The sequence below is a fragment of the Trichosurus vulpecula genome, chromosome 3, assembly GCF_011100635.1.
Source record: "Trichosurus vulpecula isolate mTriVul1 chromosome 3, mTriVul1.pri, whole genome shotgun sequence".
NCBI lineage: Eukaryota > Metazoa > Chordata > Mammalia > Diprotodontia > Phalangeridae > Trichosurus > Trichosurus vulpecula.
In genome coordinates this window covers 197,239,964-197,265,598 of record NC_050575.1, presented here as the reverse complement: position 1 = coordinate 197,265,598, position 25,635 = coordinate 197,239,964, and the positions used below count along the sequence as shown (strand labels likewise).

General features: G+C 40.3%; 1 protein-coding gene across 1 annotated transcript in view; it reads right to left on the bottom strand.

Annotated features, from left to right (window-relative positions):
- The window catches only part of ATP9A (ATPase phospholipid transporting 9A (putative)), a 162,178-nt gene that overhangs the window by 8,856 nt on the left and 127,687 nt on the right, over positions 1 to 25,635 (bottom strand). The window contains exons 16-25 of the mRNA XM_036751652.1: positions 19,235 to 19,327; positions 18,195 to 18,278; positions 17,462 to 17,632; positions 13,192 to 13,290; positions 9,478 to 9,567; positions 9,201 to 9,345; positions 7,898 to 7,962; positions 5,269 to 5,424; positions 1,502 to 1,566; positions 173 to 281 (exon numbers count right to left, since the gene is read on the bottom strand). Of these exons, the coding sequence (XP_036607547.1) occupies positions 173 to 281; positions 1,502 to 1,566; positions 5,269 to 5,424; positions 7,898 to 7,962; positions 9,201 to 9,345; positions 9,478 to 9,567; positions 13,192 to 13,290; positions 17,462 to 17,632; positions 18,195 to 18,278; positions 19,235 to 19,327 (1,077 nt within the window). The remainder of the gene's footprint in view (positions 1 to 172; positions 282 to 1,501; positions 1,567 to 5,268; positions 5,425 to 7,897; positions 7,963 to 9,200; positions 9,346 to 9,477; positions 9,568 to 13,191; positions 13,291 to 17,461; positions 17,633 to 18,194; positions 18,279 to 19,234; positions 19,328 to 25,635) is intronic.

Genomic DNA, 25,635 nt, shown 5'->3' with positions numbered 1-25,635 from the left:
TTTTTTTTAAATGCACTAGGGATATTAATTTTGAAAGGAATCAGCATGAAATTTCAGGTACGAATCTACCCTTCAGTAACTAAGAGGACTGGCCACCTTGCATCTGCTCAGATAGCACATAAAGGATTATGTATAGAATGTTCTTGGAAAATAGAGAAAGATCTTGGTGAACCTTAAGGAGGTCCTTGTAGAGTTCTGGATACAGCATAGCAACTTCAGACTTGACATCTTTGTCCAGGACCAGAGAGAATACAGGAAACATGGTGTAAATAGTGGAATACCTAGAAATGAAGAAAAATCACAAATTGCAATGCAGCACTACACAGAAAGGAAGAAAAAGTAATTCTGGTGACACTTGGCCTAATACAAAAGTCATTAGAATCCAGGTTCTGTCTCCTGCTTGGCACACCTATTGGCTTACCATCACCCCAAACATATTTTCTTAAACTTCCCAATCATCTGCAAATTTCATTCCTTCTAACTGGGGCTGCAAAATCAGGAACAGCTGAAAAACTCAATTGTCTATTGTCCAATCTATTCCATTAGCAAAAATATCTGGAATCCTCTCTTCTACAAGACTAGGATCATCCTGAAAAGGTTACCTGTGGTCTCTAGCCTATCCAACCTACTTCCCAGTATCTGCTTTTAAATTATTTAGTACTGAAGAATCCAGGCTTCACATGGCCCTGTATTTCCATATGTATATCAGATTCCCAAGAATGATTTAAACCATGTAAAGCCAAGGCTGTGAATCTCCAGTCAGGTAAAACTCATGTAATGTACTATCTGTTCCATTTCAGAAGGTTCCTGAAATCCTCTCAGGTCCGGAATATGGTAGAGTCTGGTGGCAGCAATATAGGATGATAGGAGGTATGCTTAATAGCTTACATCTTTGAAACCCAGAAATTAGGAAGATGAATTATAATGCACATGGCTCTTCATATCAACACTACCAGCCTCTTGTGGAAGCTACACTGAATAGCTGAAGCCTTGATTGGCTTGGGATGCTGGGTATGATTTTTGGAAGCCCTTACCTTACCTATTAGGGTTCTACTTACCAAAGCCTCCTCCCCACTCAGGCAGTTCCTATGCCTTTGGAAGCACAGATTTGTCTTATTTTTTCCCAGAAACCCCATAGAGACATTGAGGATATGAAATCAGGGCTTTGCTTTTGCTGCCAACTTAGTAGCCTGGATCCTCAATAGGACAACAATATTTTCTTCATCTCCAGGTAGTACCAATGAAAGAATAAAAGACTCCAAGAGACTCCACTTTTGAAGCTAGGTTAAGGTCATGAGGTTTAAGAACTTATTTCAAGGGTATGTTCAATTGCATTTCCATCAATACCTAGGCCTACTGACAACAAACATGAGTCCCAAATAATTTGGGCACTGAAAGGCCTTTGCCAAATGACTCTCTTGGGGAAATGCTTCCCTTGTAACCAGATTCCAAAAGGAAAAAGCTCTCCTTGAAGCATTTGCTTAAATAATGATGAACTTACCCAATGATGAGAAATCCTTGATAAAGGGGTACAGAAGCAAAGTAAAACACGGAGGAAAAAACAGCCTGTGACAGAGAAAGCAAAAGGGTCACACACAAAAACCCACTCCCAATCCCCTCACATGGTCAAATATGCTCTGATTTAAATCCACCTTTTTCTTGATTTGGAAATTATTGGCTACTGACAGTGATAACTTAGCAAGAAGAATACAAATCAGAGTCAATGAGATTAATTATTTCTCTAGATGTACTTAGGCCTTTAATGGAAGAACAGGAAGTTAGGGACACTATTCGGGGAGCTAATTCTTAGTTGTAAATTTTCCCACAAAATCAAAGGCAGTCCAAAGAGAGTTGCTACCTGAGGCACTGATTAGCAGAAAGACTGGAGCTTTGTTCCTAGCAATCGTCCCACTCTCACCTTCTGAGAGAAGGCCAAATCCATACCTACTAGTGTGTGTATGTGTGTCTGTCTGTCTATCTCTGTGTATCTGTGTGTGTAAGTAAGAGGGAGAGACAGAAACAGAGAAATGAACAGACACCAAGAAACACAGAGAAATGGAAAAAGAAACAGAGACAGACAGAGAGAGTAGAAAAAGAGACAAAGAGAGAGATAAGCCACACAGATTCTCCAATGAAGGGGCTACCCTTCCAAGTCACTCCAGTGGTCAACTACAATCCTTGCCCTGTGACCACAGTCTCTTCCTATAGGAATGCACTTTAATGAAGGTCAGCGCCATAGTCAAGACTTGGATTTGGAATCCAAGGACTCAGGTCTAAATCCTGCCTTGGAAGCTAAGCTACCTCCACGATCCTCGGTGAGTAACTTACTTACCCTGCCTGGACCTCAACTTCCTCATCTATAAAATGAGAAGGCTTACCCATGGGGGATCAGAGGGTCGGGGGGTCCTCCACTGTGGTTTAAGCTTCTCAGATGTAAGCCTGTTTTTGCCTCTCCACCACTTAGCACAAAGCCTGGCACATGGTACATATGGACTGGAACTATGATTTCATGGGCATAGGGAACTGCTGAGTAAGAAAATTCCTTTCATCAAATCATGTCAGTGCCTTCTCTGCAATTTAAGGCCTTTGAGAGGTGCCTGGAGCAGTGGGAGGTTATAGGTCACACAGACAGTATGTGTCAGAGGCAGGACTTGAACTCAGGTCTTCCTGGCTTTAAGGTCACCTCTTTACCCACCATCCCACATGTTAAGTATTTAACAAATATTTGCTGATTGATCAACTGGCCTAGAGAGCCTCTGGGGCTTCCCTCAGCTATAGACCCACTGGAACCCATGAGTCTATAAAGAATAGCTGTAAGTTTTTGTAAATTTTGTTACAACAATGTCTAGGCTTTGTCTCTAAAGAAGGTTTGCTCATCTGACTACCTGGGTCTTCCAACGGCTCCTTTTGGCAACGGGAAAACACTACATCCATTCCTTTCAAAACCAATGCTCGCCACTAATTTTTGTTTGTTTTTTTTTGGGGGGGGGGTGGATTTTTCCGGAGGCAATCAGGTTTAAGTGACTTGCCCAGGGTCACACATCTAGTTAAGTATCTGACAATGAATTTAAACTCTGGTTATCCACTGTGCCACTTAGCTGACCCTCACCACTGATATTTAAACAAATCACAATCAAATGAGATCAATGGAGAAGAATTCATTTATTTCCAATGCGGATACACATAAAGTTACCCTAATACAGTCACCAGGTACAAATGCTTTAGTTTTTATATGAGAGAAAAGGCAATTCTCCATTCTGATTCTCAAAAAAAAAATTTTTTTTGCATGAATTCTTAGAAACATATGGACAATGGAGAATTAAGCTCATCAAGCCAAGATTCTCTACGTGCATCCAGTGATGACAGATTAATTTCCAAATGATTAAAAACATAGCTTTGTCCAGCTCAATGCTTAAGCTAATGCAAATTAAAAGCACAGATGTGGGTATGACTAATCAAACCAGCTGTTTGAATTTGGAGAATTGTGATGAAAATGAATTTGAGGGTTCCCCATTCTGACTTCCTCTCCTTACCCCTACACCTCACCTCCAAGTAAATGGTGAGAGACAGGATAGCATAGTGGAGAGATCATGGAGCTGGAAACAGAAGACCTGGGTTTGGGTCCTGGCTTTGATACTTCCTAGCTGTATAGCCTGGGGCAAGTCACAAACTGACCCTTAGTTTTGTCATCTGCAAAATTGGGATAGTAAAATTCACACTACCTCACAAGGTTGTTGGGAGAAAAATGCTTTCATAAACATACACACACATACACACAAGTGTATATGTGTATGCATATCGTGTGCTGTGCAAGTATATATGTATGTGTGTAAACACACATATGCGTATATATTTACATACATGTATATGTGTAGGTATATATAATGTGTTGTGAATGTTACAAAAATAAAAGCCATCATCAATAAATAACAATCAAAATATTAACACGTCATCAATGCTTATGAAATATGCATGAATCTGCTAATCAATGTGCCATCCTAAAAACATGCTGGGATCGAGGGGAACTTGAACTATCGCATGCATTAGGTAAAAACTAACGACTTTCCATTTTGAAGGACAATATGACATTCACATAAGAATATACTTAACTGTAAATCATAATGCCACCTCAGGGTTGTACTGTTTCAAAGTATTCTACAAACCCATTATTTAATTTTACCCCTTATATGGGGGAAGGCAAGCAGTAATATTCTCTTTTAAAAGGTGAAGTTCTCCAGTAGCTAAATGACATATTCACCATCCAGAAGCTATGTGTTGGTCAGGGTAGATCTGAGGCCTGCTGACTGCCAGTCCCCTTCTTTTTTCCCAGGAATATTTCTATCTACATTTACAAAGAGACGAAACAAGGACTGACTCTGGATGACCGGACTTGCCCTCCTCTCCTCGCTGGTCTCAGAAGGGTGTTTCTGTGGACTGTTCACTAAGCTCCTAGAGTTCAGTAACTCTCTTAAAGTGTCGGCTTTCCCGGCTTACACTGGCCCTGCAACGGGCCTTGAAAGCCAAGCCAGGTTACTGCGGCTTCCTGGTGGTGGGCCATTTTTCTCTGCAGCAAATCCCAACTATTTTGATGTTAGATATTAATGTTAATAATGACAATACCAATGAGAATGACTAACATTTACATAGCACTTAAGGTTCAAAAAGTATGTTATCTCATCGGACCCCCACGACAACCCTATGAGGTTATTCCCATTTCACAGATAAGGAAGCAGAAAACTGGAGTGAAGTAACTTGCCCAGGCTTACATAGCTAGTTAACTAATTCAGGTCTTCCTGACTTTTAAGTGCAGGATTCCACTGATTCACCACGCAGCTACATGCTTCCATATAGCAGGGTGCCTGCCTTCATACTAGACATGATCCTTACATGTGTCCCTCATCCTTAAACACCTTTCCTATGGCTCCCATCCAATGCACAAACAGATTCATGACCTATTCTCTGTGCCAGTGCGAGTGTTTCTCTTCCACGAACACAGGTTCTAACTCCTTCACACCTTTATCTTTGTGAATTGTTGCAACTGATCAATTTCCTCCCTTAGTAGCCAACCTTCCCTGGGTGTTCTCAGGCAGCAGACACATGGCTTGTGACTAGGCCTAAAAACAAAGCTTCTCTGGGGTTAGTACTTCGCATGGCATTCTTACTACTTACTAATCGGCAGCCCCTAAGTCAATCATTCACTCAACATACAGTTACTGAGTACGTCTGGTGCACAAGACACACACAAAAAAGTCCCGAGGTTTTGTTTACCTGCATGGTGCTGATACAGAGGCTTCTGTGGATAACAAACTGACTGAGGGCAGCTGAGCGTTTGTAACTGTTCCTTCCATGAACCATAAGTAACCGGCCCAGATGTTTAAATTGAGTGACAGAGAAATCTGCAGCAAGAGATGCTTGTTTTCCTTCCTAAAATCCAATGAAATTGAGCACCATTAGAGTACCAGAGGTCAGGGTAAAAACTTTTTTTTTAATTGAAAAAATAAGACGTTCTTTGGGAACCTTTGAGGGACTTCAATGAAGAAACTCTAGTTCTTTGGTTTCAAGCTACACATGGTAGGTGGTCCAACTTGGAAGTTCAGCTTAAGAAGCAGAGGTAATTTAAGTAAAAACATTCTGAATTACAAGTCAATTACAATTGGGTGGGGGGTGGGGGATAACTAGATACAGCAATAAAATTTAAGTGGTTAAGCCAACCCCAGAACTTATAGCTGAATGTACCAAATCCTCTAAGGATAATGCTTTTTTTTTTAAAACAAAATTCAATACCTTGTGAGTTAGCTCAATTTTTTCCCAAAGGAAAAATAAACTCTCCTCAGATGTAAAACTCTTCTTGCCCTTTGACCCAGCAATCTTACTAATAAGACTATACCTACCTGTAGGTTGTTAGTAGCAAGGGGGAAAAAAAGGTCTAGCTATATGAAAATATTCTTAAAATATTCTTAATATTATTCATTATAGGAAACTGAAAATAATCCATGAGTCCAACAATTAGGGATTGACTTAGAAAATTGTAGTACGTGAATGTAATATAAACTATTATGTCATAAGAAATAGAAAATATGAATAATACAAAGAAATACGGAAATGTTCAAATAAAGTTATATAAAGAAAGATACGAGATAGAGATTGGACCTGTGATTCCACTAGTAGGAACTGCTGGGTAAGGAAGCTCTCACTATCGATGCAGGATGGCAATTTCTATGCAACTTAGTCTTTGAGAGCTGCCTAGCACACTGATAAGTTAAGTGACTTGCCCAGGGTCATGCAGTCAATTTGAGTTAAAGGCAGAACTTGAACTCAGGTTCTCCTGGCTCCAAGGCCAGCTCTCAGTCCACTGTATCTTGTTGCCTCTTGCAAAGCAGAATCAAACCAACGGTAAGTATACACACCAACACTGGCCTAAGCAATCATGTTATTAATAATAATGATGATGACAATAATGAATAGCAATAAAATCAGGAAAAATTAAGAACCAAAAAGTTCAGAAGAGTATAAAGAAATGAACAGGGCAGCTGTTTCTACTTTATTAAAGTTAATACTTTAGATCAGACCAGGGACTTCACTGGAATAAGGAACTTGCACAGAGGAAACTCCTTCTACCAGTATATTCATTGATTATGCAGTTTATAATCTCAAAGAATTGTCTGGGCCACAAAAGGTTAAATGACTTAACCAAGGTCATACAGGATGTGTCGCAGGACACACTTCAATTCAGTTATTCCTGACTCATGAACCAGCAACTGTTTGTCCATTATGCCAAAAATACACACTTTTAAAAAAAGAAATTGTAAAGAGCAGAAGCTTACGTTTTCAGGTCCAACTTTTGTTCTTATTTGTAGATTCAAGTATTTCTGTTTGGTAATGATTCACAAGTTCAATTGTTTTTTATAAAGAGTGAGACTCCCTTATCTCACAGTGGATGGAAGTACAGGGGCTACTCCCAGGCCCCAATCCCACTACTAACTGGCATAGGAGATTGGACCTACTCTTCTTCTGACTTGGGCCAATTCATCCCATCCTTAGGCAACTTGGTGGTCCACTGAATTGACACAGTAACACCAGTGAAAATCCAAAAACTTATGACAACACTTAATACTGATACTGAGTCATAAAGAACTAGGTAGGGAGCAATTACACGGAGCAGTAAGTAGAGCACCAGCCCTGGAGTCAGGAGGACCTGAATTCAAATCCGGCCTCAGACACTTGACACACTTACTGGTTGTGTGACCTTGGGCAAGTCGCTTAACCCCAATTGCCCTGCCTTCCCCCTCCAAAAAAAAAAAAAACTATGTAGTGTATTTTAGAAATAATTCCAGGAAAATTGCTAAAAAAACATTTTCAATAATTGGCATTTCAAGGAATAAATTTCAGATATATAGAAAATATACTAATGTGGCTCACTTTCTAAGAACACTGGATAAAGCTTCTCATGATTTCTTGTACTCCAAATTTCCCAGTAATTTCCAAATTGATTTTTAAATGGAGTTTAAGAAGAAAAAAACTGGGTGAAGTGATCAAGATTATAGCATCAGAGATTATGTAAAGCTAGAAGGGACCTTAGAGGGCATCTAGCCCAACTCTTCATTTTTCAGATGAGGAAACTGAGGCACAGGGAAGTTAAGTGACTTGTCCAGGCGCACACAGCAAGTAAGTTTCTGCAACAAGATTTGAACTCAGGGCTTTCTGACTTAACATCTAGTGACCTACCAAACTAGTGCCCTATGCCCTAGTGCTACATCACACTACCTCTCAAATTGCACAGAGCACCTGATAATTAGCTATACCATTCTTAAGACCCTGACAAATCAGCTACAGAAAGGTTCGATGAACCAAAAAAAAAAAGAAGAAAGAAATGCTCTTCCTTTATTTACTCACTCACCTTTCCTTCTACCCCAACACCACAATCAGATTCCTGAATCATGCTCACGTCATTGCCTCCATCACCTACAAGCCAAACAGAAACAAAAGATGGGAGATCTGGGGATGGTCAGAAAACAGCGCTCCCATGCCCATGACAATAAAAATAGCTCACATTTATATAACACTTTGAGGTTTGTTTTACATGTGTTAACTTGTCTGATCCTTACAACAACGCTGTGGGGAAGGTGCTATTATGATCGCCTTTTTACAGATGAGGAAACTGAGTTTGAGAGGTTGAGTAACTTGCACAGGGCAACACAGCTATTAAGAGTCTAAGGCAGAATCTCAACTCAGGGCTTCCTGAGTCAGAAGCCAGCCCTATAACCATTGTACCCCCTACTTGCCTCTAGCTATCAATAAGGGGCCTCATTCAAAATGCGGACCCAATGCTCTCACTAAATAAAAACATAAGCCTAGGAACTATAAATCAGGAATTTGTAAATGTTTCTACTAGGTTGCTTGGCCTTAAGCACAAACTGAACAAACGTTTTCTTCCTTGTAAAGGGAAATATTTAAAGAGCAAAACAAGAAATTGAGGGGTGAAAATTTGGATGCTGAAAAGCATTTGGATGCTCAGGCATGAACTCAGTCTATTAACTAGTGAATCGGGAGATTGGACAGTCCTCTAAATGATTTGGTATCATTATCCCACCAACCTCAAAAACCTGAGCAGCAAAATGCTGGGAATAATATTAGCAGCATATGTATTTCTCCAATACTTTATAATTCCTAAAAGCATTTTCTTTTTAAAATAAGCCTTTGAGGTAAATAGTACAAGTATTATTATCCTTACTTTACAGATATGGAAACTGAGGCTTCAGATACCAGGCTTCAGTCCAAATACCACATCATTCACGATGCTGTCTGTACTTTCCTCACCTGCCCCACTCCCTCCCAGCACATCCCCCTTAAACCAGACATATCACCTTACTTTAATTTTGCAGTTCTAATGTACCTATCATGGAAATTTGGGTATTATCATTATCTTTGTTGATATCTTATCTCCCTACTCGACTCAGTTCTACGAGGGTAGGAATTGCTTCTTATTTAAAACTGCAACTTCTCCAACACCGGGTACACTCCTTTGTACACCCTAAGTGTATATCAGATGTTTGCTGAATGAGAAAATAAAGCAAGTTGCCACTAGATTCATAGTTAATAATGGTAGAGCTGGGTGTAAATCTAGGTGTTCTGAATACACCCTGCTTCCTCTTTAGATAAAAGGAGCTGACTGGGGTGGAACTGGACTTAAAAATTCCTACCTACTGCACAGGTGAGTTTTCCCGTCCTTTCCTGGAGCAGGCGCACAATCTGGGCTTTCTGGGTGGGGGCACAGCGGCAGCAGACCACTGCCGGACACTGGCAGGCCAACTCCATGAACTCATACTCATAATATTTCAGACACACCTGAGTTAGGAGAACACAAAACAGTGCAGGCAAGGTTATCTCTCATGCACAGTTCAAAATAAAACCAGGACCAGCGAGCGATTCTACACCTATCACTTGGCCCTTGTTAGTCACAAAGATTCCTGAGCCTACCTCCAGTGAGTCACCGGAGATCACCAGGGCACAGTCATGTTTCCTGCGGAATGCATTCAGTTCCAAATGTGCTTCTCCCCGGTTAGTCACCTGGAAATGAATGAAGAAGAGCTAAGGGCAATGCTCCACAGAAGTGGCTGATAAAACAAACAATTTTATCCTGAAATGCTCAAGGCTTGAGTACAGTAACTACACCAACAAATTCCCAAATCTAACCATCCCTGCAAGGCCAGGCACGATTTCCTCCTTTTCCTTTTTTTCTCTTTTTTTATTTAAGGGACAAGATTCTAAATAAAAGCATATGTGCAAATGCGCATTCTCACGCACAAGTGGACCTTGAGATACATTTTCTTATAGGTTCCATTTACCCCAAATCCTAACAGAAAGTAGGAGGAGGCAGCACCATGTCATGGGCAGAGAATTAACTGGTATTGGAATCATAAAGACCTGAGTTGGAGTCCCACATCCCTTACTTAAGAGCTGTGGGACCCTCAGCAAGTCACATCAGTCTTCTGGGCCTTGGTTTCCTCATATGCAAAGTGGGAATGATAATATTCCAATTACCTAACTCACAGGGTTGTTGTTAAGGATCACATGAAGTAATTTATGCAAAATGTCTTGCAAATCTGAAAATTCTGTGTAAATGTGGGCTATCAATTGAATCTAATCCAGCAAGGCGTTGCGCTGGATGCCGGAAATACAAAGAAAGTAAAACAATAAAATAAAATAAAATAATTTTAAAAAGCATAAAAACAGCACCTACCTGTACAGCGTTTACATTATCCTAGAATGATGAGGATGGGTTTGCACACATTAACAGATTTTTATAGCCACAACATTTTGATGAGAAAGAGGGCACTAAAAACTAGGGGGATCAGGAAAGGCTTCCTATAGCCAGCATAATGCTTTGTTTCACTAATTGTTCAATGTTTATCTTCCTCAGATTACAGATAATTCAGAGCACATTTACAGATAAGAGGATCTAGTCCCCAAAAGGATGATTTAGCCATGCCGTAATGCAGGAAAACATTTAAAACAACTCCAAACTTGGGACTTTGGGTTCTGATTCAATTAAGGAGGATTTACAAAGCCCTGCTCAAGTACAAACTTGCTTTTCTCTGCCTCTTTAATTCAAAGCCATGTTCTTAGCACTAGAAAATCTACCAAGTATCTCCTAGTGGTTTAGAGCAAGTAGAAGAAACTTCACCGAGTCTCTGGAGGGGTAGAGAATCCACATCTGTGATTTCATCAGTGTGGAGAAATCCCTGTGAGAAAATCCTTCCACTGATGCAGAATGCCATTTAACTTAGTCATGAGAGAATTACTTGGGACCCCAACAATCATTTGATTTGCCCCTAGTCACACACAGGGCCAGTATGGATCAGAGATAGAACCTGAAATCCAGGTTTTCTTCACCCCAAGGTCAGGCTGTTTTTTCCATACATTACTTCTCTAGGTAACTACCTCTCTGGTAATTTCAATATGCATTGCCAATCTAGAGGATAAGCCCACCTATTAAAATTTTAAATCCCAGGATCCTGCCAGTTCCCACGTATCACAGAATAGTCAGCTACCTGTCACCAGAGGTCATTGAGCAGAGGCTGCATGGCCACTTTTCTGGGCTACTGAAAACCTGAATTCATACTATGAGAAGTGGCTTGAGCCATATGACCTTTGATTTCAAGGTCTTTCCAATTTTGCAATTCTAAGATTCTACAGGAATGTAGAATCACAGATTCTCTAAATGGAAATGCAGCATGGCCTATTGAATAGAGCGTTGGCCCTGGAGGTGGGAAAACCTGGGTTCAAATCCTGTTTCTAACACATACCAGCTATGTGACTCTAGCTAAGACACTTCACCATTAAGTGTTCCAATCAGTCAGTAAACATTCATCAGGTGCCTACCATGCTAAGCTCTAGGGATACAGAAAGAGGCAAAAGATAGAAACTACCCTCAAGGAGCTTACAATCTAATGGGAGAGATAACATGCAAACAAATATACACAAAGCAAGCTGTATACAGGAAAAATAGGAAATAACTGTCCTGGGGAAGGTGCTGGAATTACAAAGGGTTAAAGAAGGCTTTATATACATGATGGGACTTAAGTTGGGACTTAAAGAAAGCCAGAGAGATCAGGTAACTTTCTAAGACTCTAAGTGGCAGAGAAGATGCCAGTTAACAATGGCAGCAGGAGGTTTCCTATAACAATGAAATCAGAGGTGCATTTCCTATCCCTAATATTTTCTGAGAAAAAAAAGAAAGCATGTATATGTGTGTATATTTTCTACTCTGAGCAGCAAAAGCCAGTAACCTGTCCTTGTTAAATGGACATTTCCAGCCCTGGCGGTAACCTCATGGGCCATTCCCACATCAGCACCATTTCCCAGAGGAGGAAGACCATGACCACCAACAGAATGGTGTAAACTGAAATATCAGGACAAGCCATGGCTGGTTGAGAGATCTTGTGTACTGCTCAGACATGCACATCTGAGATGAAATTGAAACATCTATTTCAACAATTCCATAAAGTTCCCTTTACTTTAAATGAAAGTATGTGTGTGATAGGTTGTTGCTTTACATTTCTGCATTTGTTAATGCATGCTTATGAGCCTTTTGTGTTTAAAATCACTGCAATGTACCTCATGCCCATAGCACAGAGTACCTTTTCTAGAAAGGATCCTGTTACCTACTCTGGGAGAGGTTCTAGACATGAACTATAAGCTTAGTTTTAGAGATTTTCCCAGGGGTACTTTAGGGTAGGGTCAACAAGCCAGAGAACCAGAGAGAATACTGACCCTCCTTCTTGGGGTCAGGCCCCCTTGGAATGAATCTAGTCCATGTGATTCCAGAGTCAGAGCCCCTTGCAGAGAAGGCAACAGGTTAAAATTATCTCTCTATATGCATGTGTGCATGTGTGCAGAAAGAGGCAGCAGGAGAGACGGCGAACGAGAAGGAAAGGAAGAGGTAAAGAGAAAGAGAGTGAAAGAAAGAAAGAGAAACATCATGGTGTAGTAGAAAGAACCTAACACTTAGAGTCAGAAGACATGGTTGTGATACTCACTAGCCCTGTAACCATGGATCATTCACTTTAACTCTGTAACCTTCAGTTTCTTCATGTCTAAAAGAGGCAGAATAAAGCTTTCACAATCTGCCTTATGAGCCTATATTGAGAAAAAATAACTTGTGACCTAACTATAACCCAAAAGGATAAAAATCCTTTACCTTCAACCCAACTCAGCACCTAGTTCCAGGCACCACTTAATCCCACTTTTCAAGCCAATCCTACTACATCTTCCATTCTCTAATCCTCTGGCTTTTTTTCTTCCTTTTCTTTTTGGGGGGCACAATTAGTTGTGTCTGACTCTCCATGACCCCATTTGGGGCTTTCTTGGCAAAGATACTGGAGTGGTTTACCATTTCCTTCTCCAGCTCATTTGACAGATGAGGAAACTGAGGCCAACAGGGTTAAGTGACTTGCCCAGGGTCACGCAGCTAGTAAGTGTCTGAGGCTACATTTGAACTCAGGTCCCTCTGATTGCAGGGCCAGTGCTCTACCCACTGTGCCACCTAGGTGCCCCAATATTAGTTCTAGTTAATCCTCCTTAACTCCTTTCCCTCACTCCTAGCACCCCCCTACCAGGAGATACAGCATATGCTCTGGAGAAGGCTGGGCTCACCACACTCTGCATAGTCTTAACACAAAGAACACTCACCAATCTAAAAATATGGATGTCCTGGTTCCTGGTTACCAGATGTGCATTCTTGGCTGTACATGTGGCTGTCTCCAGTTTGTCCCCCGTCAGCATCCAAACCTGAAATTAAAACACAGAAAGGACTCATGCTGGTTCGTTTTTGAGGCTGCCTGCGTCAGCTGAGTTTCCAAGAACACTAAGCTAAACCTGATCTATTCAATTTGCCTGCTTCAGAACATGCTGTTTGAAAAGGCTTCACCGCAGGAGATGCCCCAGTTCTCGAGTCTGGGAGCTGGGGAGCTTCCCGTAATAAGGACTGTTTGTCTGCGGGGATAACCCCACGTTAGCAAGTAGACCATTCTTCTGGGTCAGGCTGTCAAGACAGGGAGGAGCAGTCATAGTGAAAAGGCCTGACTGTCCAAAAAACGTTTCTTCCACACCCCTGCCACCGTACCAGAAATAACCATTGACATCACTCTCTAACGACTTTTGAAAAAAAACAAAAACCCTTGAATCTCCCAGCTAGATGGAGTGGAGATAGCATTGGGCCTGAAAATAGAAAACCTAGACCCACCACTCAGGAGGTATCTGCTTAAACAAGTCACTTCTCTCTGTTTCCTCACAAGCAAAACGGGTGTAATATTACTATCTGTACCTCATAAGGTTCTTGTGAAGTGCCAAATCACTTTAAAGTCACATAGAAATATTTGCTGCTGTTGATATTCGACCTAGGTTAGGCCACTTGATTGTCTGTGAAACCACATATTAACAAGTGAAAACACAATCAGATTATTTGACCAAACTACTGCTGCCCTTTGGGCCTATGAGAAGAAATACAAAGCAACCCTGATGAAGCAGGGGCAGGGTCAGAAACATGGGGCACCGAAAGAGATGGTACAAGACAGGTCGAAGCGATGGATGGGAAGGGGCAAAACGGTATTTCGTTGGCTACTTTCTCATAATAAACTCCATTTGTGGGCTGAAGGATAGAAGTGGAATTTAGCTAATATGGAAACTTGTACACACACATTCACCCACACACACAAAGACAAATGGCCACTGAATTCCGCTGAAGGCCTTGTCTTGGCTCCAACATGCACCATTTGTGTCCCTGGCACGAATATAAACAAACTTGCCCTCCTTAGCAATGTTTTGAAGGTGACTCGAGTTATTTGTGAGAATGATACATAAAGACAATGCTATACAAAGCTATCTGTCAAAGTCCACTATGATGCCCTCTGCTGAAGTCCTCCTCTGACACCTCACTGGACCATGGAAGTGACCCTAGATTCTTGAAGACCGTGTCCAAAGATCACAAGCTCTGGCAGGCTACATGAAACCGAAAGGGCTTCCAAGAAGGCTTGGCAACAGTCTGCCGGTCTGTTGTTGAAGGACCCACAAGGAGTCGTTCATCACCACAGCACTGGCCACCAGATGATGCATTTCTTTGGCCATGGCACTTCATGAAGACCCTCTACTCAGGTACTGAGGAACTTCCATGTGCAATAGGAGAAAGGCCTCGGAAGCTGACGAAGGCATTAGTAATTAGAAGGAAGAAGTTCCACTATGGCTGTGTTCAGAGGTTAGGGTCTTTGATTCCTATTATAAACTGGTCTGCTCAGAATCCACCATGGGGTAAAAGGAGACCTCTCATGCGATTCCCCAGCTCCCATTTATCTCTCGTATAAAAGGCCTTCTCCTCTTGGCAGTACAGTACCAGCCATGAAAGAATCACCCAGGGGAAGCTGGATGAGAAAGCTTGATCTGGTATCAATTTGGGAGAGAAGAGCTAACTGGCAGATCTGTCATTGCAGAGTTTATATACTAAAATTCAGCGGCTTCTATGCCTTGCTAAATTATAATAAATGGACAGTCAGACTGGTTTTATGAAAATAGGATTTTTTTCAGCTATTTTCTCATAATAAACTTAATTTGTGGGCTGAAGGTTAGTAATGGAATTTAGCTAATATGGAAACATGTACACACACATTCACAGACAGACACATACAAAGACAAATGGCCACTGAGCTCCACTGAAGGTTGCATCTTGACTCCAGCATGCATCATCTGTGTCTCTGGAATGAATTTAAGGGTTATTTGGTTCTTCTTTCCACCAGGTCCCAAGGGAATGAACTCCAGCCTACATGTGAATATCAGTGGATCCTAGACTTGGCAGTAAAAGCAACTTGAGAGGCCATCTACTCCAACTCTCTGATTTTACAGATCACGGAGCAAAGGTCCACAAAAGGTAAGTGGCTTGCCCATGGTCATAAGGGCCAAGTGGGGATTTGGACCCCAGAGGACTGATTCTAAAAGAGCCAACGCTCTTTCCATCATACCGTGCCACCTCCCCTCACTGCCAATGTAAGACAAAGGAGGAAAATGGCAATAAACTGGATGTCACGAACCCTGCTTATTATAATCCTCAGTCTTTATCATTTTCCTCTTTCTGTATAGAAATGGGTGGTGAAACATCTGTTTGTCAGAGGCTACAAGCAATCTGTAAGAATTATTTTTTTCTGTTACTCACAGACTTGACCCCAGGCTCCCTCTGCTGGATGTTTTTAAATATCTGAAATTGTTCCTTAGGTTATAGCTACAGAACACACAAGACTCACAAATCAACTGCAATTATTTGTTAGGCACTGCTTGTACACAGTGTTCCATACCAGGTGCTAGGACATAAATAAAACTATCCAAGGGCATACTAGAGCCAGCTCATACCAGAGGGCCAATTGTTAAATTTTCAGGTGAGCACTGACACCTCAGAAGTCAGTTAACAGTACAAATCAGGTCTTAATTTTTTGTTTTGTTGATTGTCTAGACTTAAGAAAGTGATAGGGGCAGCTAGGTGGTATAGTAAATAGAACACTGGCACTGGAGTCAGAAGGATCTGAGTTCAAATATGACCTCACACACTTGACACTTACTAGCTGTGTGACCCTGGGCAAGTCACTTAACCCCAATTGCCTTGCCAAAAAAAAAAAAATTATGAGAAAAATGTCAATAATTCAATTAAATTTAAAGTATGTGTATAATTTTTTTTCAGAGAGCCAGGTATTAAACATTTGCCAGCACACACCTGAAAACATCTTGCTTCCTCCAAGGTTGAACTCAGGTGCCACTCCCTGTGAGGCCTTCCTTGATCCTTGCTTCCTCAGCCAAAAAACATTCTCTCCATTCTCAAATTTTCCTAGACCACTTTATCTGGACCTATCCTTCGTCTCCTATCACTTCCAACCCTGTTTTCTTTCATAATATAATAATCGTAGCTAATAATAATACTTACATAGTGTTTCGAGGTTTACAAAGCGCTTTAAATCTCATTCGATCCCCACAAAGACGCTAGGAGGTAGATGCTATTGTTATCCCCATGTTACAGATGATATAACTGAGGCAGAGAGCCATTAAGTGACTTCCAGAGGCTTACACAGCTATTAAGTGTCAGAGGCAGGATTTGAACCTATGCCTTCTCAACTTCACATTCAACATTCTATAGCCTCAACATACTATGTTAGTCCTCCTCAAAGAACATTTTGTTTGTTTCTTCATACCTTGGGGCACAACACATTGTAGTTAGTGGTAAACACTTGATAAATGATCACTGAGTTGTTGCACTGAATTGCTATGTTCCATTTTGTCTTCTAGCTGTTTGGGTGCACGTCCTATCTCCACTTTTTTGCTGCTCGATCATTTCAGTGGTGTCTGACTTTTTGTGAACCCATCTGGGGTTTTCTTGGCAAAGATACTGGAGTGGTTTGCCATTTCCTTCTCCAGCTCATTTTTTTTCCTTAATATTATTTTATTTTTTCCAATTCCATGTAAAGATAGTTTTCAACATTCACTTTTACAAGATTTTGACTTCCAAATTTTTTTTCTCCCTCCCCTCTCCCCAAGACAGCAAGCAATCTCATATAGGTTATACATGCATTTTTTTTAATAGATGAGGAAACTGAGGCAAACAGGATTGAGTGACTTGCCTAAGATCACACAGCAAACAAATGTCTGAGGCCACATTTGAACTCAAGAAAAGGAGCCTTCCTGACTCCAGGCGCAGCACTCTATCTACCGTACCACCTAGCTACCCACATCTCCACTACTAGACTGTCAAATCCTTAAGTACAAAGAGTGTATTGTTTTTTATTAGTTTTTAATCTTCCCAGTGTCTAGCGCGGTGTTCTGCACACATTCATGCTTAACATTTGCTGAATTAAATTGGCTAGAACTGGCTATTTGTGAATAGCAGAAGCCACAGGCTCAGAATCCAGGCTCTGATATATTCTGGCCCTACCTTGATGCCCGCATTCCTCAATGTCTCCAAGGTAGGCCGCACATCTGTCTGCAGCTGGTCTTCCACTCCAGTCAGGCAAAGCAGTTCCATCTCCATTTCCAGGCTCTCGATCACAGTCGCCACTTTGAGGGAACGGTCATGAACACTGAGCTTTGCTTGGACGTAGCGTGCCTGAGGGGGAAGCGAAAAACATGCCCACTGATTCACCCAAAGTTTACCCTCCTGATCCCATGGTAGTAAGGCACAAGATTCTCTAAGGAGGTTATCATGGAGTGACTGAAAAAATCTGATTGCTTTAATCCTAACAACTGCTTGAGTTCTTTTATAACATTACATGTAAGATGGTCTACATAAGAGCATCATAAACAACCACGGAGCCAGAACCTTTTAATTCTGTGTTCAAACAAGAAGACCAATTACATGTTCCACTTCCTGCATCTTTAGCTACAAAGAGTGCTTCTGAGACATGATTTCTGCTAGGCAGATTTCACATGTTTACTCTCAAGGTTTCCTGAGAAATTGTTACTCAAGGACTCCACATTTGGCTCCTTCAATCCAATTCATGCACAAGTCAAGACATCACCCTCATGATGCCACTGGTCCTCTTCAAGAACAGAGGACCAACAACAACATTCAAAGATATAGAGTCCCTAGATTTCCTCCCACAGAAGCCTCTCCTCACTCCTCACTCTTGGAGCCCCAATCATCCGTTTCACATCATAAAACCTCTTACCTCAAAGTCCTGATACTGCTCTTCTGTCAGAGACTTCTTTGCAACCACCAGAACCCTCAAGCCTTCTCTGGCCATGTTGCCACACTGAAAAGCAGCCGGAGAACGAGATCACAATGAACAGGGAGAAAATGATAGTTAAAAAGTCCTTCTTTATATTGAGTCAAAATCTGCCTCCCTGTAGCTTCTACCATCGATCTTAGTTATGCCTTCTGGAGCCACAGAGAACCCTCCTTCACACGATAACCATTCCAATATCTGAAGTTGATCATGGCACAGTGCTTTGGCAGAGTCTTGGTGATTATTCTTTGAAGTATGAATGGCTGAATGAAGTGCACGGATGAATAAATACTATGGTCATATTAAGTTTTTTTTGGGGGGGAGGGGACTAAAATATCATACTGAATTTGTCTTTTTCTCATTAACTGCTATATGGCCATCTCCCCCACCTTCTACTTGTACAGTTAATTAACTTTAACCTAAATTCAGGATCCTGGATTACACCTATACTAGTCATCCATATCTCATCATAGTAGTGGTTTAGCCATCTGGATGACTATTTTTTTTTTACTAGAAATCCACAAAGATCATCATTGGCTATTATTCAACAAGCCCACACACTTGGGATAAGGCCTAGGCCTAATGACTAAATGTTATATAAATATGCAGTCTGAAATTAGAGACTTGTAAACCTGGAAAATATACCCTCCCCCCACCATTACAAATTACGGTTTTCTTAAAATAACACCTCCAAAACTGGTGAAGAGCTTAAAATTTCAAACAATTGAAGAAATTAAAACAACTACAGACAAGAGAGTGATTAAGTGAATCAATCTGACATTGACCCTCTGGGGCTCACTGCCCTGCTCCCGGATGACCAATTCTCTCCTTCGGAGCCCTGGCACTTTGCAGCCTTATGTTTCCTGCTATTAGGCAGCTTTCCCAGACCAGAATACAACAGGGGGTGCTTCTCTTAAGAAGGCTATCAGCAGCCTTTGCTTTGTGCTTCATTCTAGAAGGAACGACCCCAGACCAAATCTTACCTCTTCTTCTAGCCAGTCGTTATACTGCACAATACCAGCCATGACGACATCCGCTCCCTTCATGTAGAAGGTGATTTCTCCTGTTGACTCATCCTGGGGAGAGGGGACATGAATGAAGAACTGAAAGATCACCTTCATTTCCCCCAAATACATTTTTCAAAAAAACTGAAACAACAAACAACTCATAGAGCAATATTAGTAATAATAATAAAACCTCACAGCAGATGTAGTATGGAAGCAATGACTTACTGTGAGAAGTCATTTGAAATACATCCAAGATATGTATGGCTAGAATATGGAGTTGCCTGGTTATGTAACCAAAATGAAAGGCAACAAATGGACAGTCCAAGTGGAAATACCAGTGCCTTCCATATGTACAAATAATCAGAGGAAAGATTCTGGGACCATATGTGAGGTTATGTTTTTCAATATTTTATCTGCAAATAGACTCTGCTTTCAAGGTGCTACATTCTAAGGCATCTCTAGGCATTGACTGGACTTGGCAGTCTGTAAGTCCTGAGTGCAAATCGAGCCTCAGACACTTACTAGCTGTGTGACTCTGAACCTCAGTTTCCTCACTGCAAACAGGGATAATAATAGCCTAGCAGGGTTGAGGATCAAAAGGAATAATTTTTGTAAAGTGCTTGAAACATGAGAAATGTCTTGTAAGTTATTATTATTATTATTTTAGCAGTGAAAACAATACATAAATAGAAGAAAAATATGAAGTAGGGAGTGATAAGGGTAAGGGAGAAATCAAAGTTCTCTAGGAAAATTTGAGGAGAAAGAGAAAACTGACAACTTAGAGGGACATGGAAGATTTCACTGAGGAGGTAACACCTAAGTAGAGCTTTGAAGAAAGATAAGATTCTACAAGGTGAAAATGAACAAAGTGATATACGATACAGACATGGGGGATGTCCTGTTTTAAAAAAAACGTCAAGTTCAGGAAACAGCTAATATTCCAGTTCAGAGTGAATAGGGACTCCAAAAGGAAGCAGCTTATAAAACAAGCCTGGAAAAGCAGGGTGGAACCTTACTACAAAAAGCCTTATATCCTAGGCTCCAGAGGTTACATAATTTATCCCAGAAAAAAAAACCAGATAGTTTCTTAAGGTTTGTTCTCAGGTTTAGAATGGGATTTTTAGTTGCTGGTTATTTGATTCTTTTTTTGAGAGTGTAAGGGGACCTATGCCTTGAATAGCTTATTTTGGCAGCTGTGTGAAGGATGAAACAGAGAGAGTGGAGGTAGAGTGGTCAATCAAAAGGCTATTACTATTACAACAGTCTGTGGAAGATATGATGAGGTCCTAGAATTGGTGATCATGTAAAGGGAGAGAGGACACACACAAAAAAAGCTCTGATAGAATCTATACACTATATGGCATCTGAATGGGTAAAGGTAAAAAGGAGGACCAAGAAAGAGTCCAAGATTACAAACCTAATGCAGAATGGTTACTTTGCCAATGCAAACAGTGCCATTTGTAGGATAGATGGATTTAGGGAAGAAACATATTGAGTATTATTTTGGACAGGCTAAGTTTGAATGCCAGCAGGACACTCAAATGAAAAAATCCAGCAGGTAAATGAGATACAGGCATAGAGATTCAAAACAAAGATTAATGATAGATAGATTATAAAGTACAGAAGTAGAAGACACAAGGATAAAGTTTGGGGTTAGATTCACACTTAAAGGGTGGAGAATGAATAATGATTCAGCAAAATAGATTGAGAAGGAATGGTCAGATGGGTAAGAAGGTGAGCAAAGTGAAACATTGGAAGTGTCTTGCAAGTTATTATCATTATTATTATTTTACCATTGAAAACAATATATAAATAGAAAAAATACAAAGTAGGGAGTAATAAGGATAAGGGAGAAATCAAAGTTCTCTAGGAAAAGTTGAGGAGGAAGAGAGAACTAACAACTTGGAGGGACATGGAAGATTTCAGTGAGGAGGTAACACCTGGTTGAGCTTTGAAGAAAGATAAGAATTCTTGATCTTAGGAGTCAAGAGAAAGAATATCCAGGAGGATGGGGCGGTCAACACATATATAGAAAGAAATATTCAAGAGGATGAAAAAAAATCATTGGAGTTAGCTATTAAGAGATCATTGGCTTCAAATCCCACCAGTCAACTGAAACTGCCTTCTTCAAGGTTACCAAACTACAAGGTAATAAAGAAATAGGTGGATAATAAGGGAAATGGAAGCAGTGAATAGAGATGATACTTTCTCAAGGTCAAGGAAAAGGGATTTGGTTTTTTTTAGCTGTTGTTTGTTTTTTAGGTACATGTGAGACTTGAAGATTATAGGCAATGTGGAAGTACCTAATAAAGAGGGGAAGACTGAAGATGAATGAAAGAAAGCATATGATCAATGAGGCAAACTCCTGAAGGAGGTAGGTAGGGATAGGATTAAAGGCACAAATAGAGTCTTGTCAAGAATCAGGATTACTTCATTCTCTAAGACTGGAGCAAAACAGAAGAAAACAGATAAAGGCACAGAGAAGTCAGAGATGAGCAAATGCAAGATGGATGGCTTAAATTTTCTCAGTAAAGTACAAAGCAGGATCATCTACTAGGAGAGAAGGGGTTGGAAACGAAGATCAAGTTTTGAACAGCTTCTTTAGAGAAATGTAATAGACAATTAGGGAAGCATACAAATATTATCCCAATTGAGATTAGATAACAAAATATTCAGAAGACCCTGTAGACATGGTCAACGCATCATTCAGTCATTCAGAATGTCATTCAGATATCTGGAAGTAGGAGCAAAGAAGGCAGACGGTGGGGATAATGCAATGTTGAGAAATAGCAAAATATCACTATTCAGAAAATAGGGAAACATCCTACAGGGATGAAATATATCATATAGTTGAATTGTTAAACTATATAGAATCAAGGCAGTAATAGGAGAAAAAGGAGGGAAGATAGATTAGAAATGAGGGAGATATGAAGGAACTAGAGATCTAAATTAGGACAAAGAAAAGGTTTAGGAGGGAGAGGGAGAGGGAGAGGGAGAGAAGGATGGGAAAGAGTAATAGGGGAATTTCAGAGTTGGTGATCTTTTAAAGACTGCACTCTAAGAGTTGTGATCTAAGGCAGTGGTGTCAAACACAAATAGAAACAGAAGCCCCCTAAACTATACATAATGATCCCTGTGGGTGACATATTAACTTAGAAAACCAAACACTAATATCATCTATGTTTTATTGTATCTTTTATTTATTTTTTTATATATTTCCCAATTACATTTTAATTTGGTTCAGGGTGAACTTGCTATCCGACAGGCTGAGTGTTGGACACCTCTGGTCTAAGATGTAAGCATCCCTCGGGGTCAGGAAGATAGATTGGAAATGTAGGTGATGGGAGTTCAGAAGATTGGTTACCTATAAGGCTAGGATGTTAAAGGGACATCAGTATGAACACTGAGATTCCCAAGGATGAGGACTGACAGTGGAACAGAGAAGAAGACTCTGAGACGAGTACTTAACCACTTGAGAAAGGAAAGAGAGTAACTCGAAGGCCAGCAGATGGCAGCAACAAGGATAGGAACAGGATCATATAAATAGATGGAGTGAGCCTCAAAGAAGTATTTGATAAGAAGAGCAAGTGCCAGGATTCCCCAATAAATAGTCAAAGTATACCAACAAAAAGTTTTCAAAGGAAGAAATCCAAGCTATTAAAAAGCATATGAAAAAAATACTCCAAAGCACCAATACTTAGAGAAATGCAAATTAAAGTATCTCTGAGGTTCTACTTCATACCTATCAGAATGATAACAATGCCAGAAAAGGAAGATGGCAATTGTTGGTGGGATTACAGGAAAACATGCACAATAATGCAGCACTATTGGAGCTGTGGACTGATACCACCATTCTGGAAAGCAACTTGGAAGGTAATTGTGGCATATTTTTTCTAAATTCGGAAAACAGAAAAGAAGGTAGGCTAGCAGAAAGCATAGGTGAGCAAAATAACTCTGAAAGCCATTGTGTGTGTTCAGTTGTGTCAGATGCTTTGTGACTCCATGGACCACGTTGTCCATAGGGTTTTCTTGGCAAAGATAGATATTGGATTGGTTTGCTATTTCCTTCTCCAGTGGATTAAAGCAAAAAGAAGTTAAGTGATTTGCCCAGGATCACATAGCTAGTAAAGTGTTTGATGCCAGATTTGAATTCAGACCTTCCTAATTCCAGACCCAGTGTTCTATCCACTGAGCCATCTAGATGTCCCTTTGAAAGCTATTACCTGAACTTAATTATATACTTTTTGATAGATATCTGCAGTTTCACGTACAATCCTCTTATTCTATTCTACTATGTATTTGGAAATGTCCATTTTATTTGATGTTTAAGTTCAGAATAAAAAATTTAACTTCAAAAAGAGAGTGACAGAGGTATAGTCAGTATGTAGAGGGCATGAGAGAAGAATTAATCAGTCCTAGAACGGTCAGTCAAGGATGATGCAAAGTCAGTCAGTGTTCATAAATACTTTGAACAAAAATGTTGCTATTCATGCTACTTTTCACTTTCTTTCTCATTCTTTTTTGATTCAAGTCTTCTTTCTGTCTTAGGGAAGGCGGAGGGGAGGGAGGTATAGAATTTGGAACTCAAAACTTTTTTTAATGTTTTAAAAAAATGTTTTAACATGTAGTTGGGGAAAAACAAAATATTTTAAATGTTATTACTGAGAAATTCTATACACAAATCCTTTTATTTAAATACAGAGCACCCTAAGCCAAAAGGGGAACAATTTTCTCTTTAAATTTACTTTCAGATGGCCCTCTAACAATGAGAAACTTACAGGATAACATAAGTGTCCAGAAGACATATCTCAATCAAAAGGGAAAAAAGTGGCCTTATGGTCAATTCATATAGTTTATCTTTGATGTACTGCTCCAGAATTTATTGTCCCAGAGCTCTATGGCTCAACCAAAAGGTAGCTGTCCCTATATAGAACTTTGGCATGTTTTCTTCTCAAAAAATTGATGTTTAACAACAATTTTGTAGGAAAATGCATAAACCTTCCATTTCCTCTGCTGTAGAACTGGCTTAAGATAGTTTAGAAATTCTGTCCAATATAAATACTATATCAACTGTCTTCTAGCATTAGTCATTTCCTCCTGATCGAGTTCATTAGAAGGTTACTTCTTTCTCAGATCATGGCAAGATCACACAATAAATTTACAGAGGGATTTGCCAGCGCTATTGTTTCAGAATTTCATCTTTTTCCACCCTGGTTTGCTTCTGGCCAGTATTCAAAGGCTCTTTTTCTTTCAGCTATGACAATGGTATGATCTATGCAGGAGATCAGACTTCATCATTCCACACGTGTGGGGGGCTGAGGGGATGGGAAAGGAGGGGGCTCAATGGAACATCTTGTGCACTACAAAACAAACTACCTCCAAAGAGGGAGCTCACATGGCCTTTGTTCCTAGCCAACTTCCTAGAACTGAGGTCACGATACAAAGAAAAAGACTGGTTTGTGGGCAGCAAGAAGGTTCTTCTGTAAGCTCTTTGATGTACCTGAAGGTATGAGGTGAAAGAACTCAATACCTGTGAAGAAACACTCAATCATACACTGATCTGCTGCACAACTAAATCTCCCTTCTTCACACTATGAGGTTTTCTTAAAAAAATTTTTTTTTAATTTGCAGAAATTCAAGTGTAACTCCACCATGAGAAAACAAAGTCAGATAGCTAAGCCCTATTGAAAAGTGTTCCTGTACATGTCTGTCCATTTGTTTGAGTCCATGTGTCTGTATCTATCTGTCTTAACCTCAAGTGTATCTATCTCTATATATTGCCTCTAAGATCAAACATAAACCCCTCTGTTTGGCACTTATGGCCCTTTACATCCTGACACCAATTTTCTTTTGCAGTCTTTCTAAATGTTATATCCCTTCCTACGTTCCGTGATCCAGTCTGGCTTTTTGCTGTTCTTCATACATCACACTTTACCTCCCATCTCCAAGTGCCTCTATAGACATGGATCTCTCCTTGTGTGTTTGTCAAGCTGTCTATCTTGCTTGTATTTGTATGTCCAGCACTTTGCACAGTGCCTGCCATATAGTGAACTCTTAATAAATGCTTGTTGACATGGTGACTCCATGTGTGAATTCATTTGAATATGTGTCTCTATTTCTGTGTCTGTCCACGTGGTTGTGTGTGTGTGTGTGTGTGTGTGTGTGTGTGTGTGTGTGTGGTTGCGTGCGCACATCTCTGTATCTATGTCTCAGGTAAAAAAAAAATTGTCACAAACTTCTATTCAAAGTTCCTGACTTTTGCCCAGGGAATTCCTTAAATCAGAAGTCAGGAGATAAGGTTCAGGACAAAGTGTTCCTTGCCTATATATAAAGCTGCTTCTTCCTGAAAGGATGTGGCTCAGGATAGGTGGGGCTGT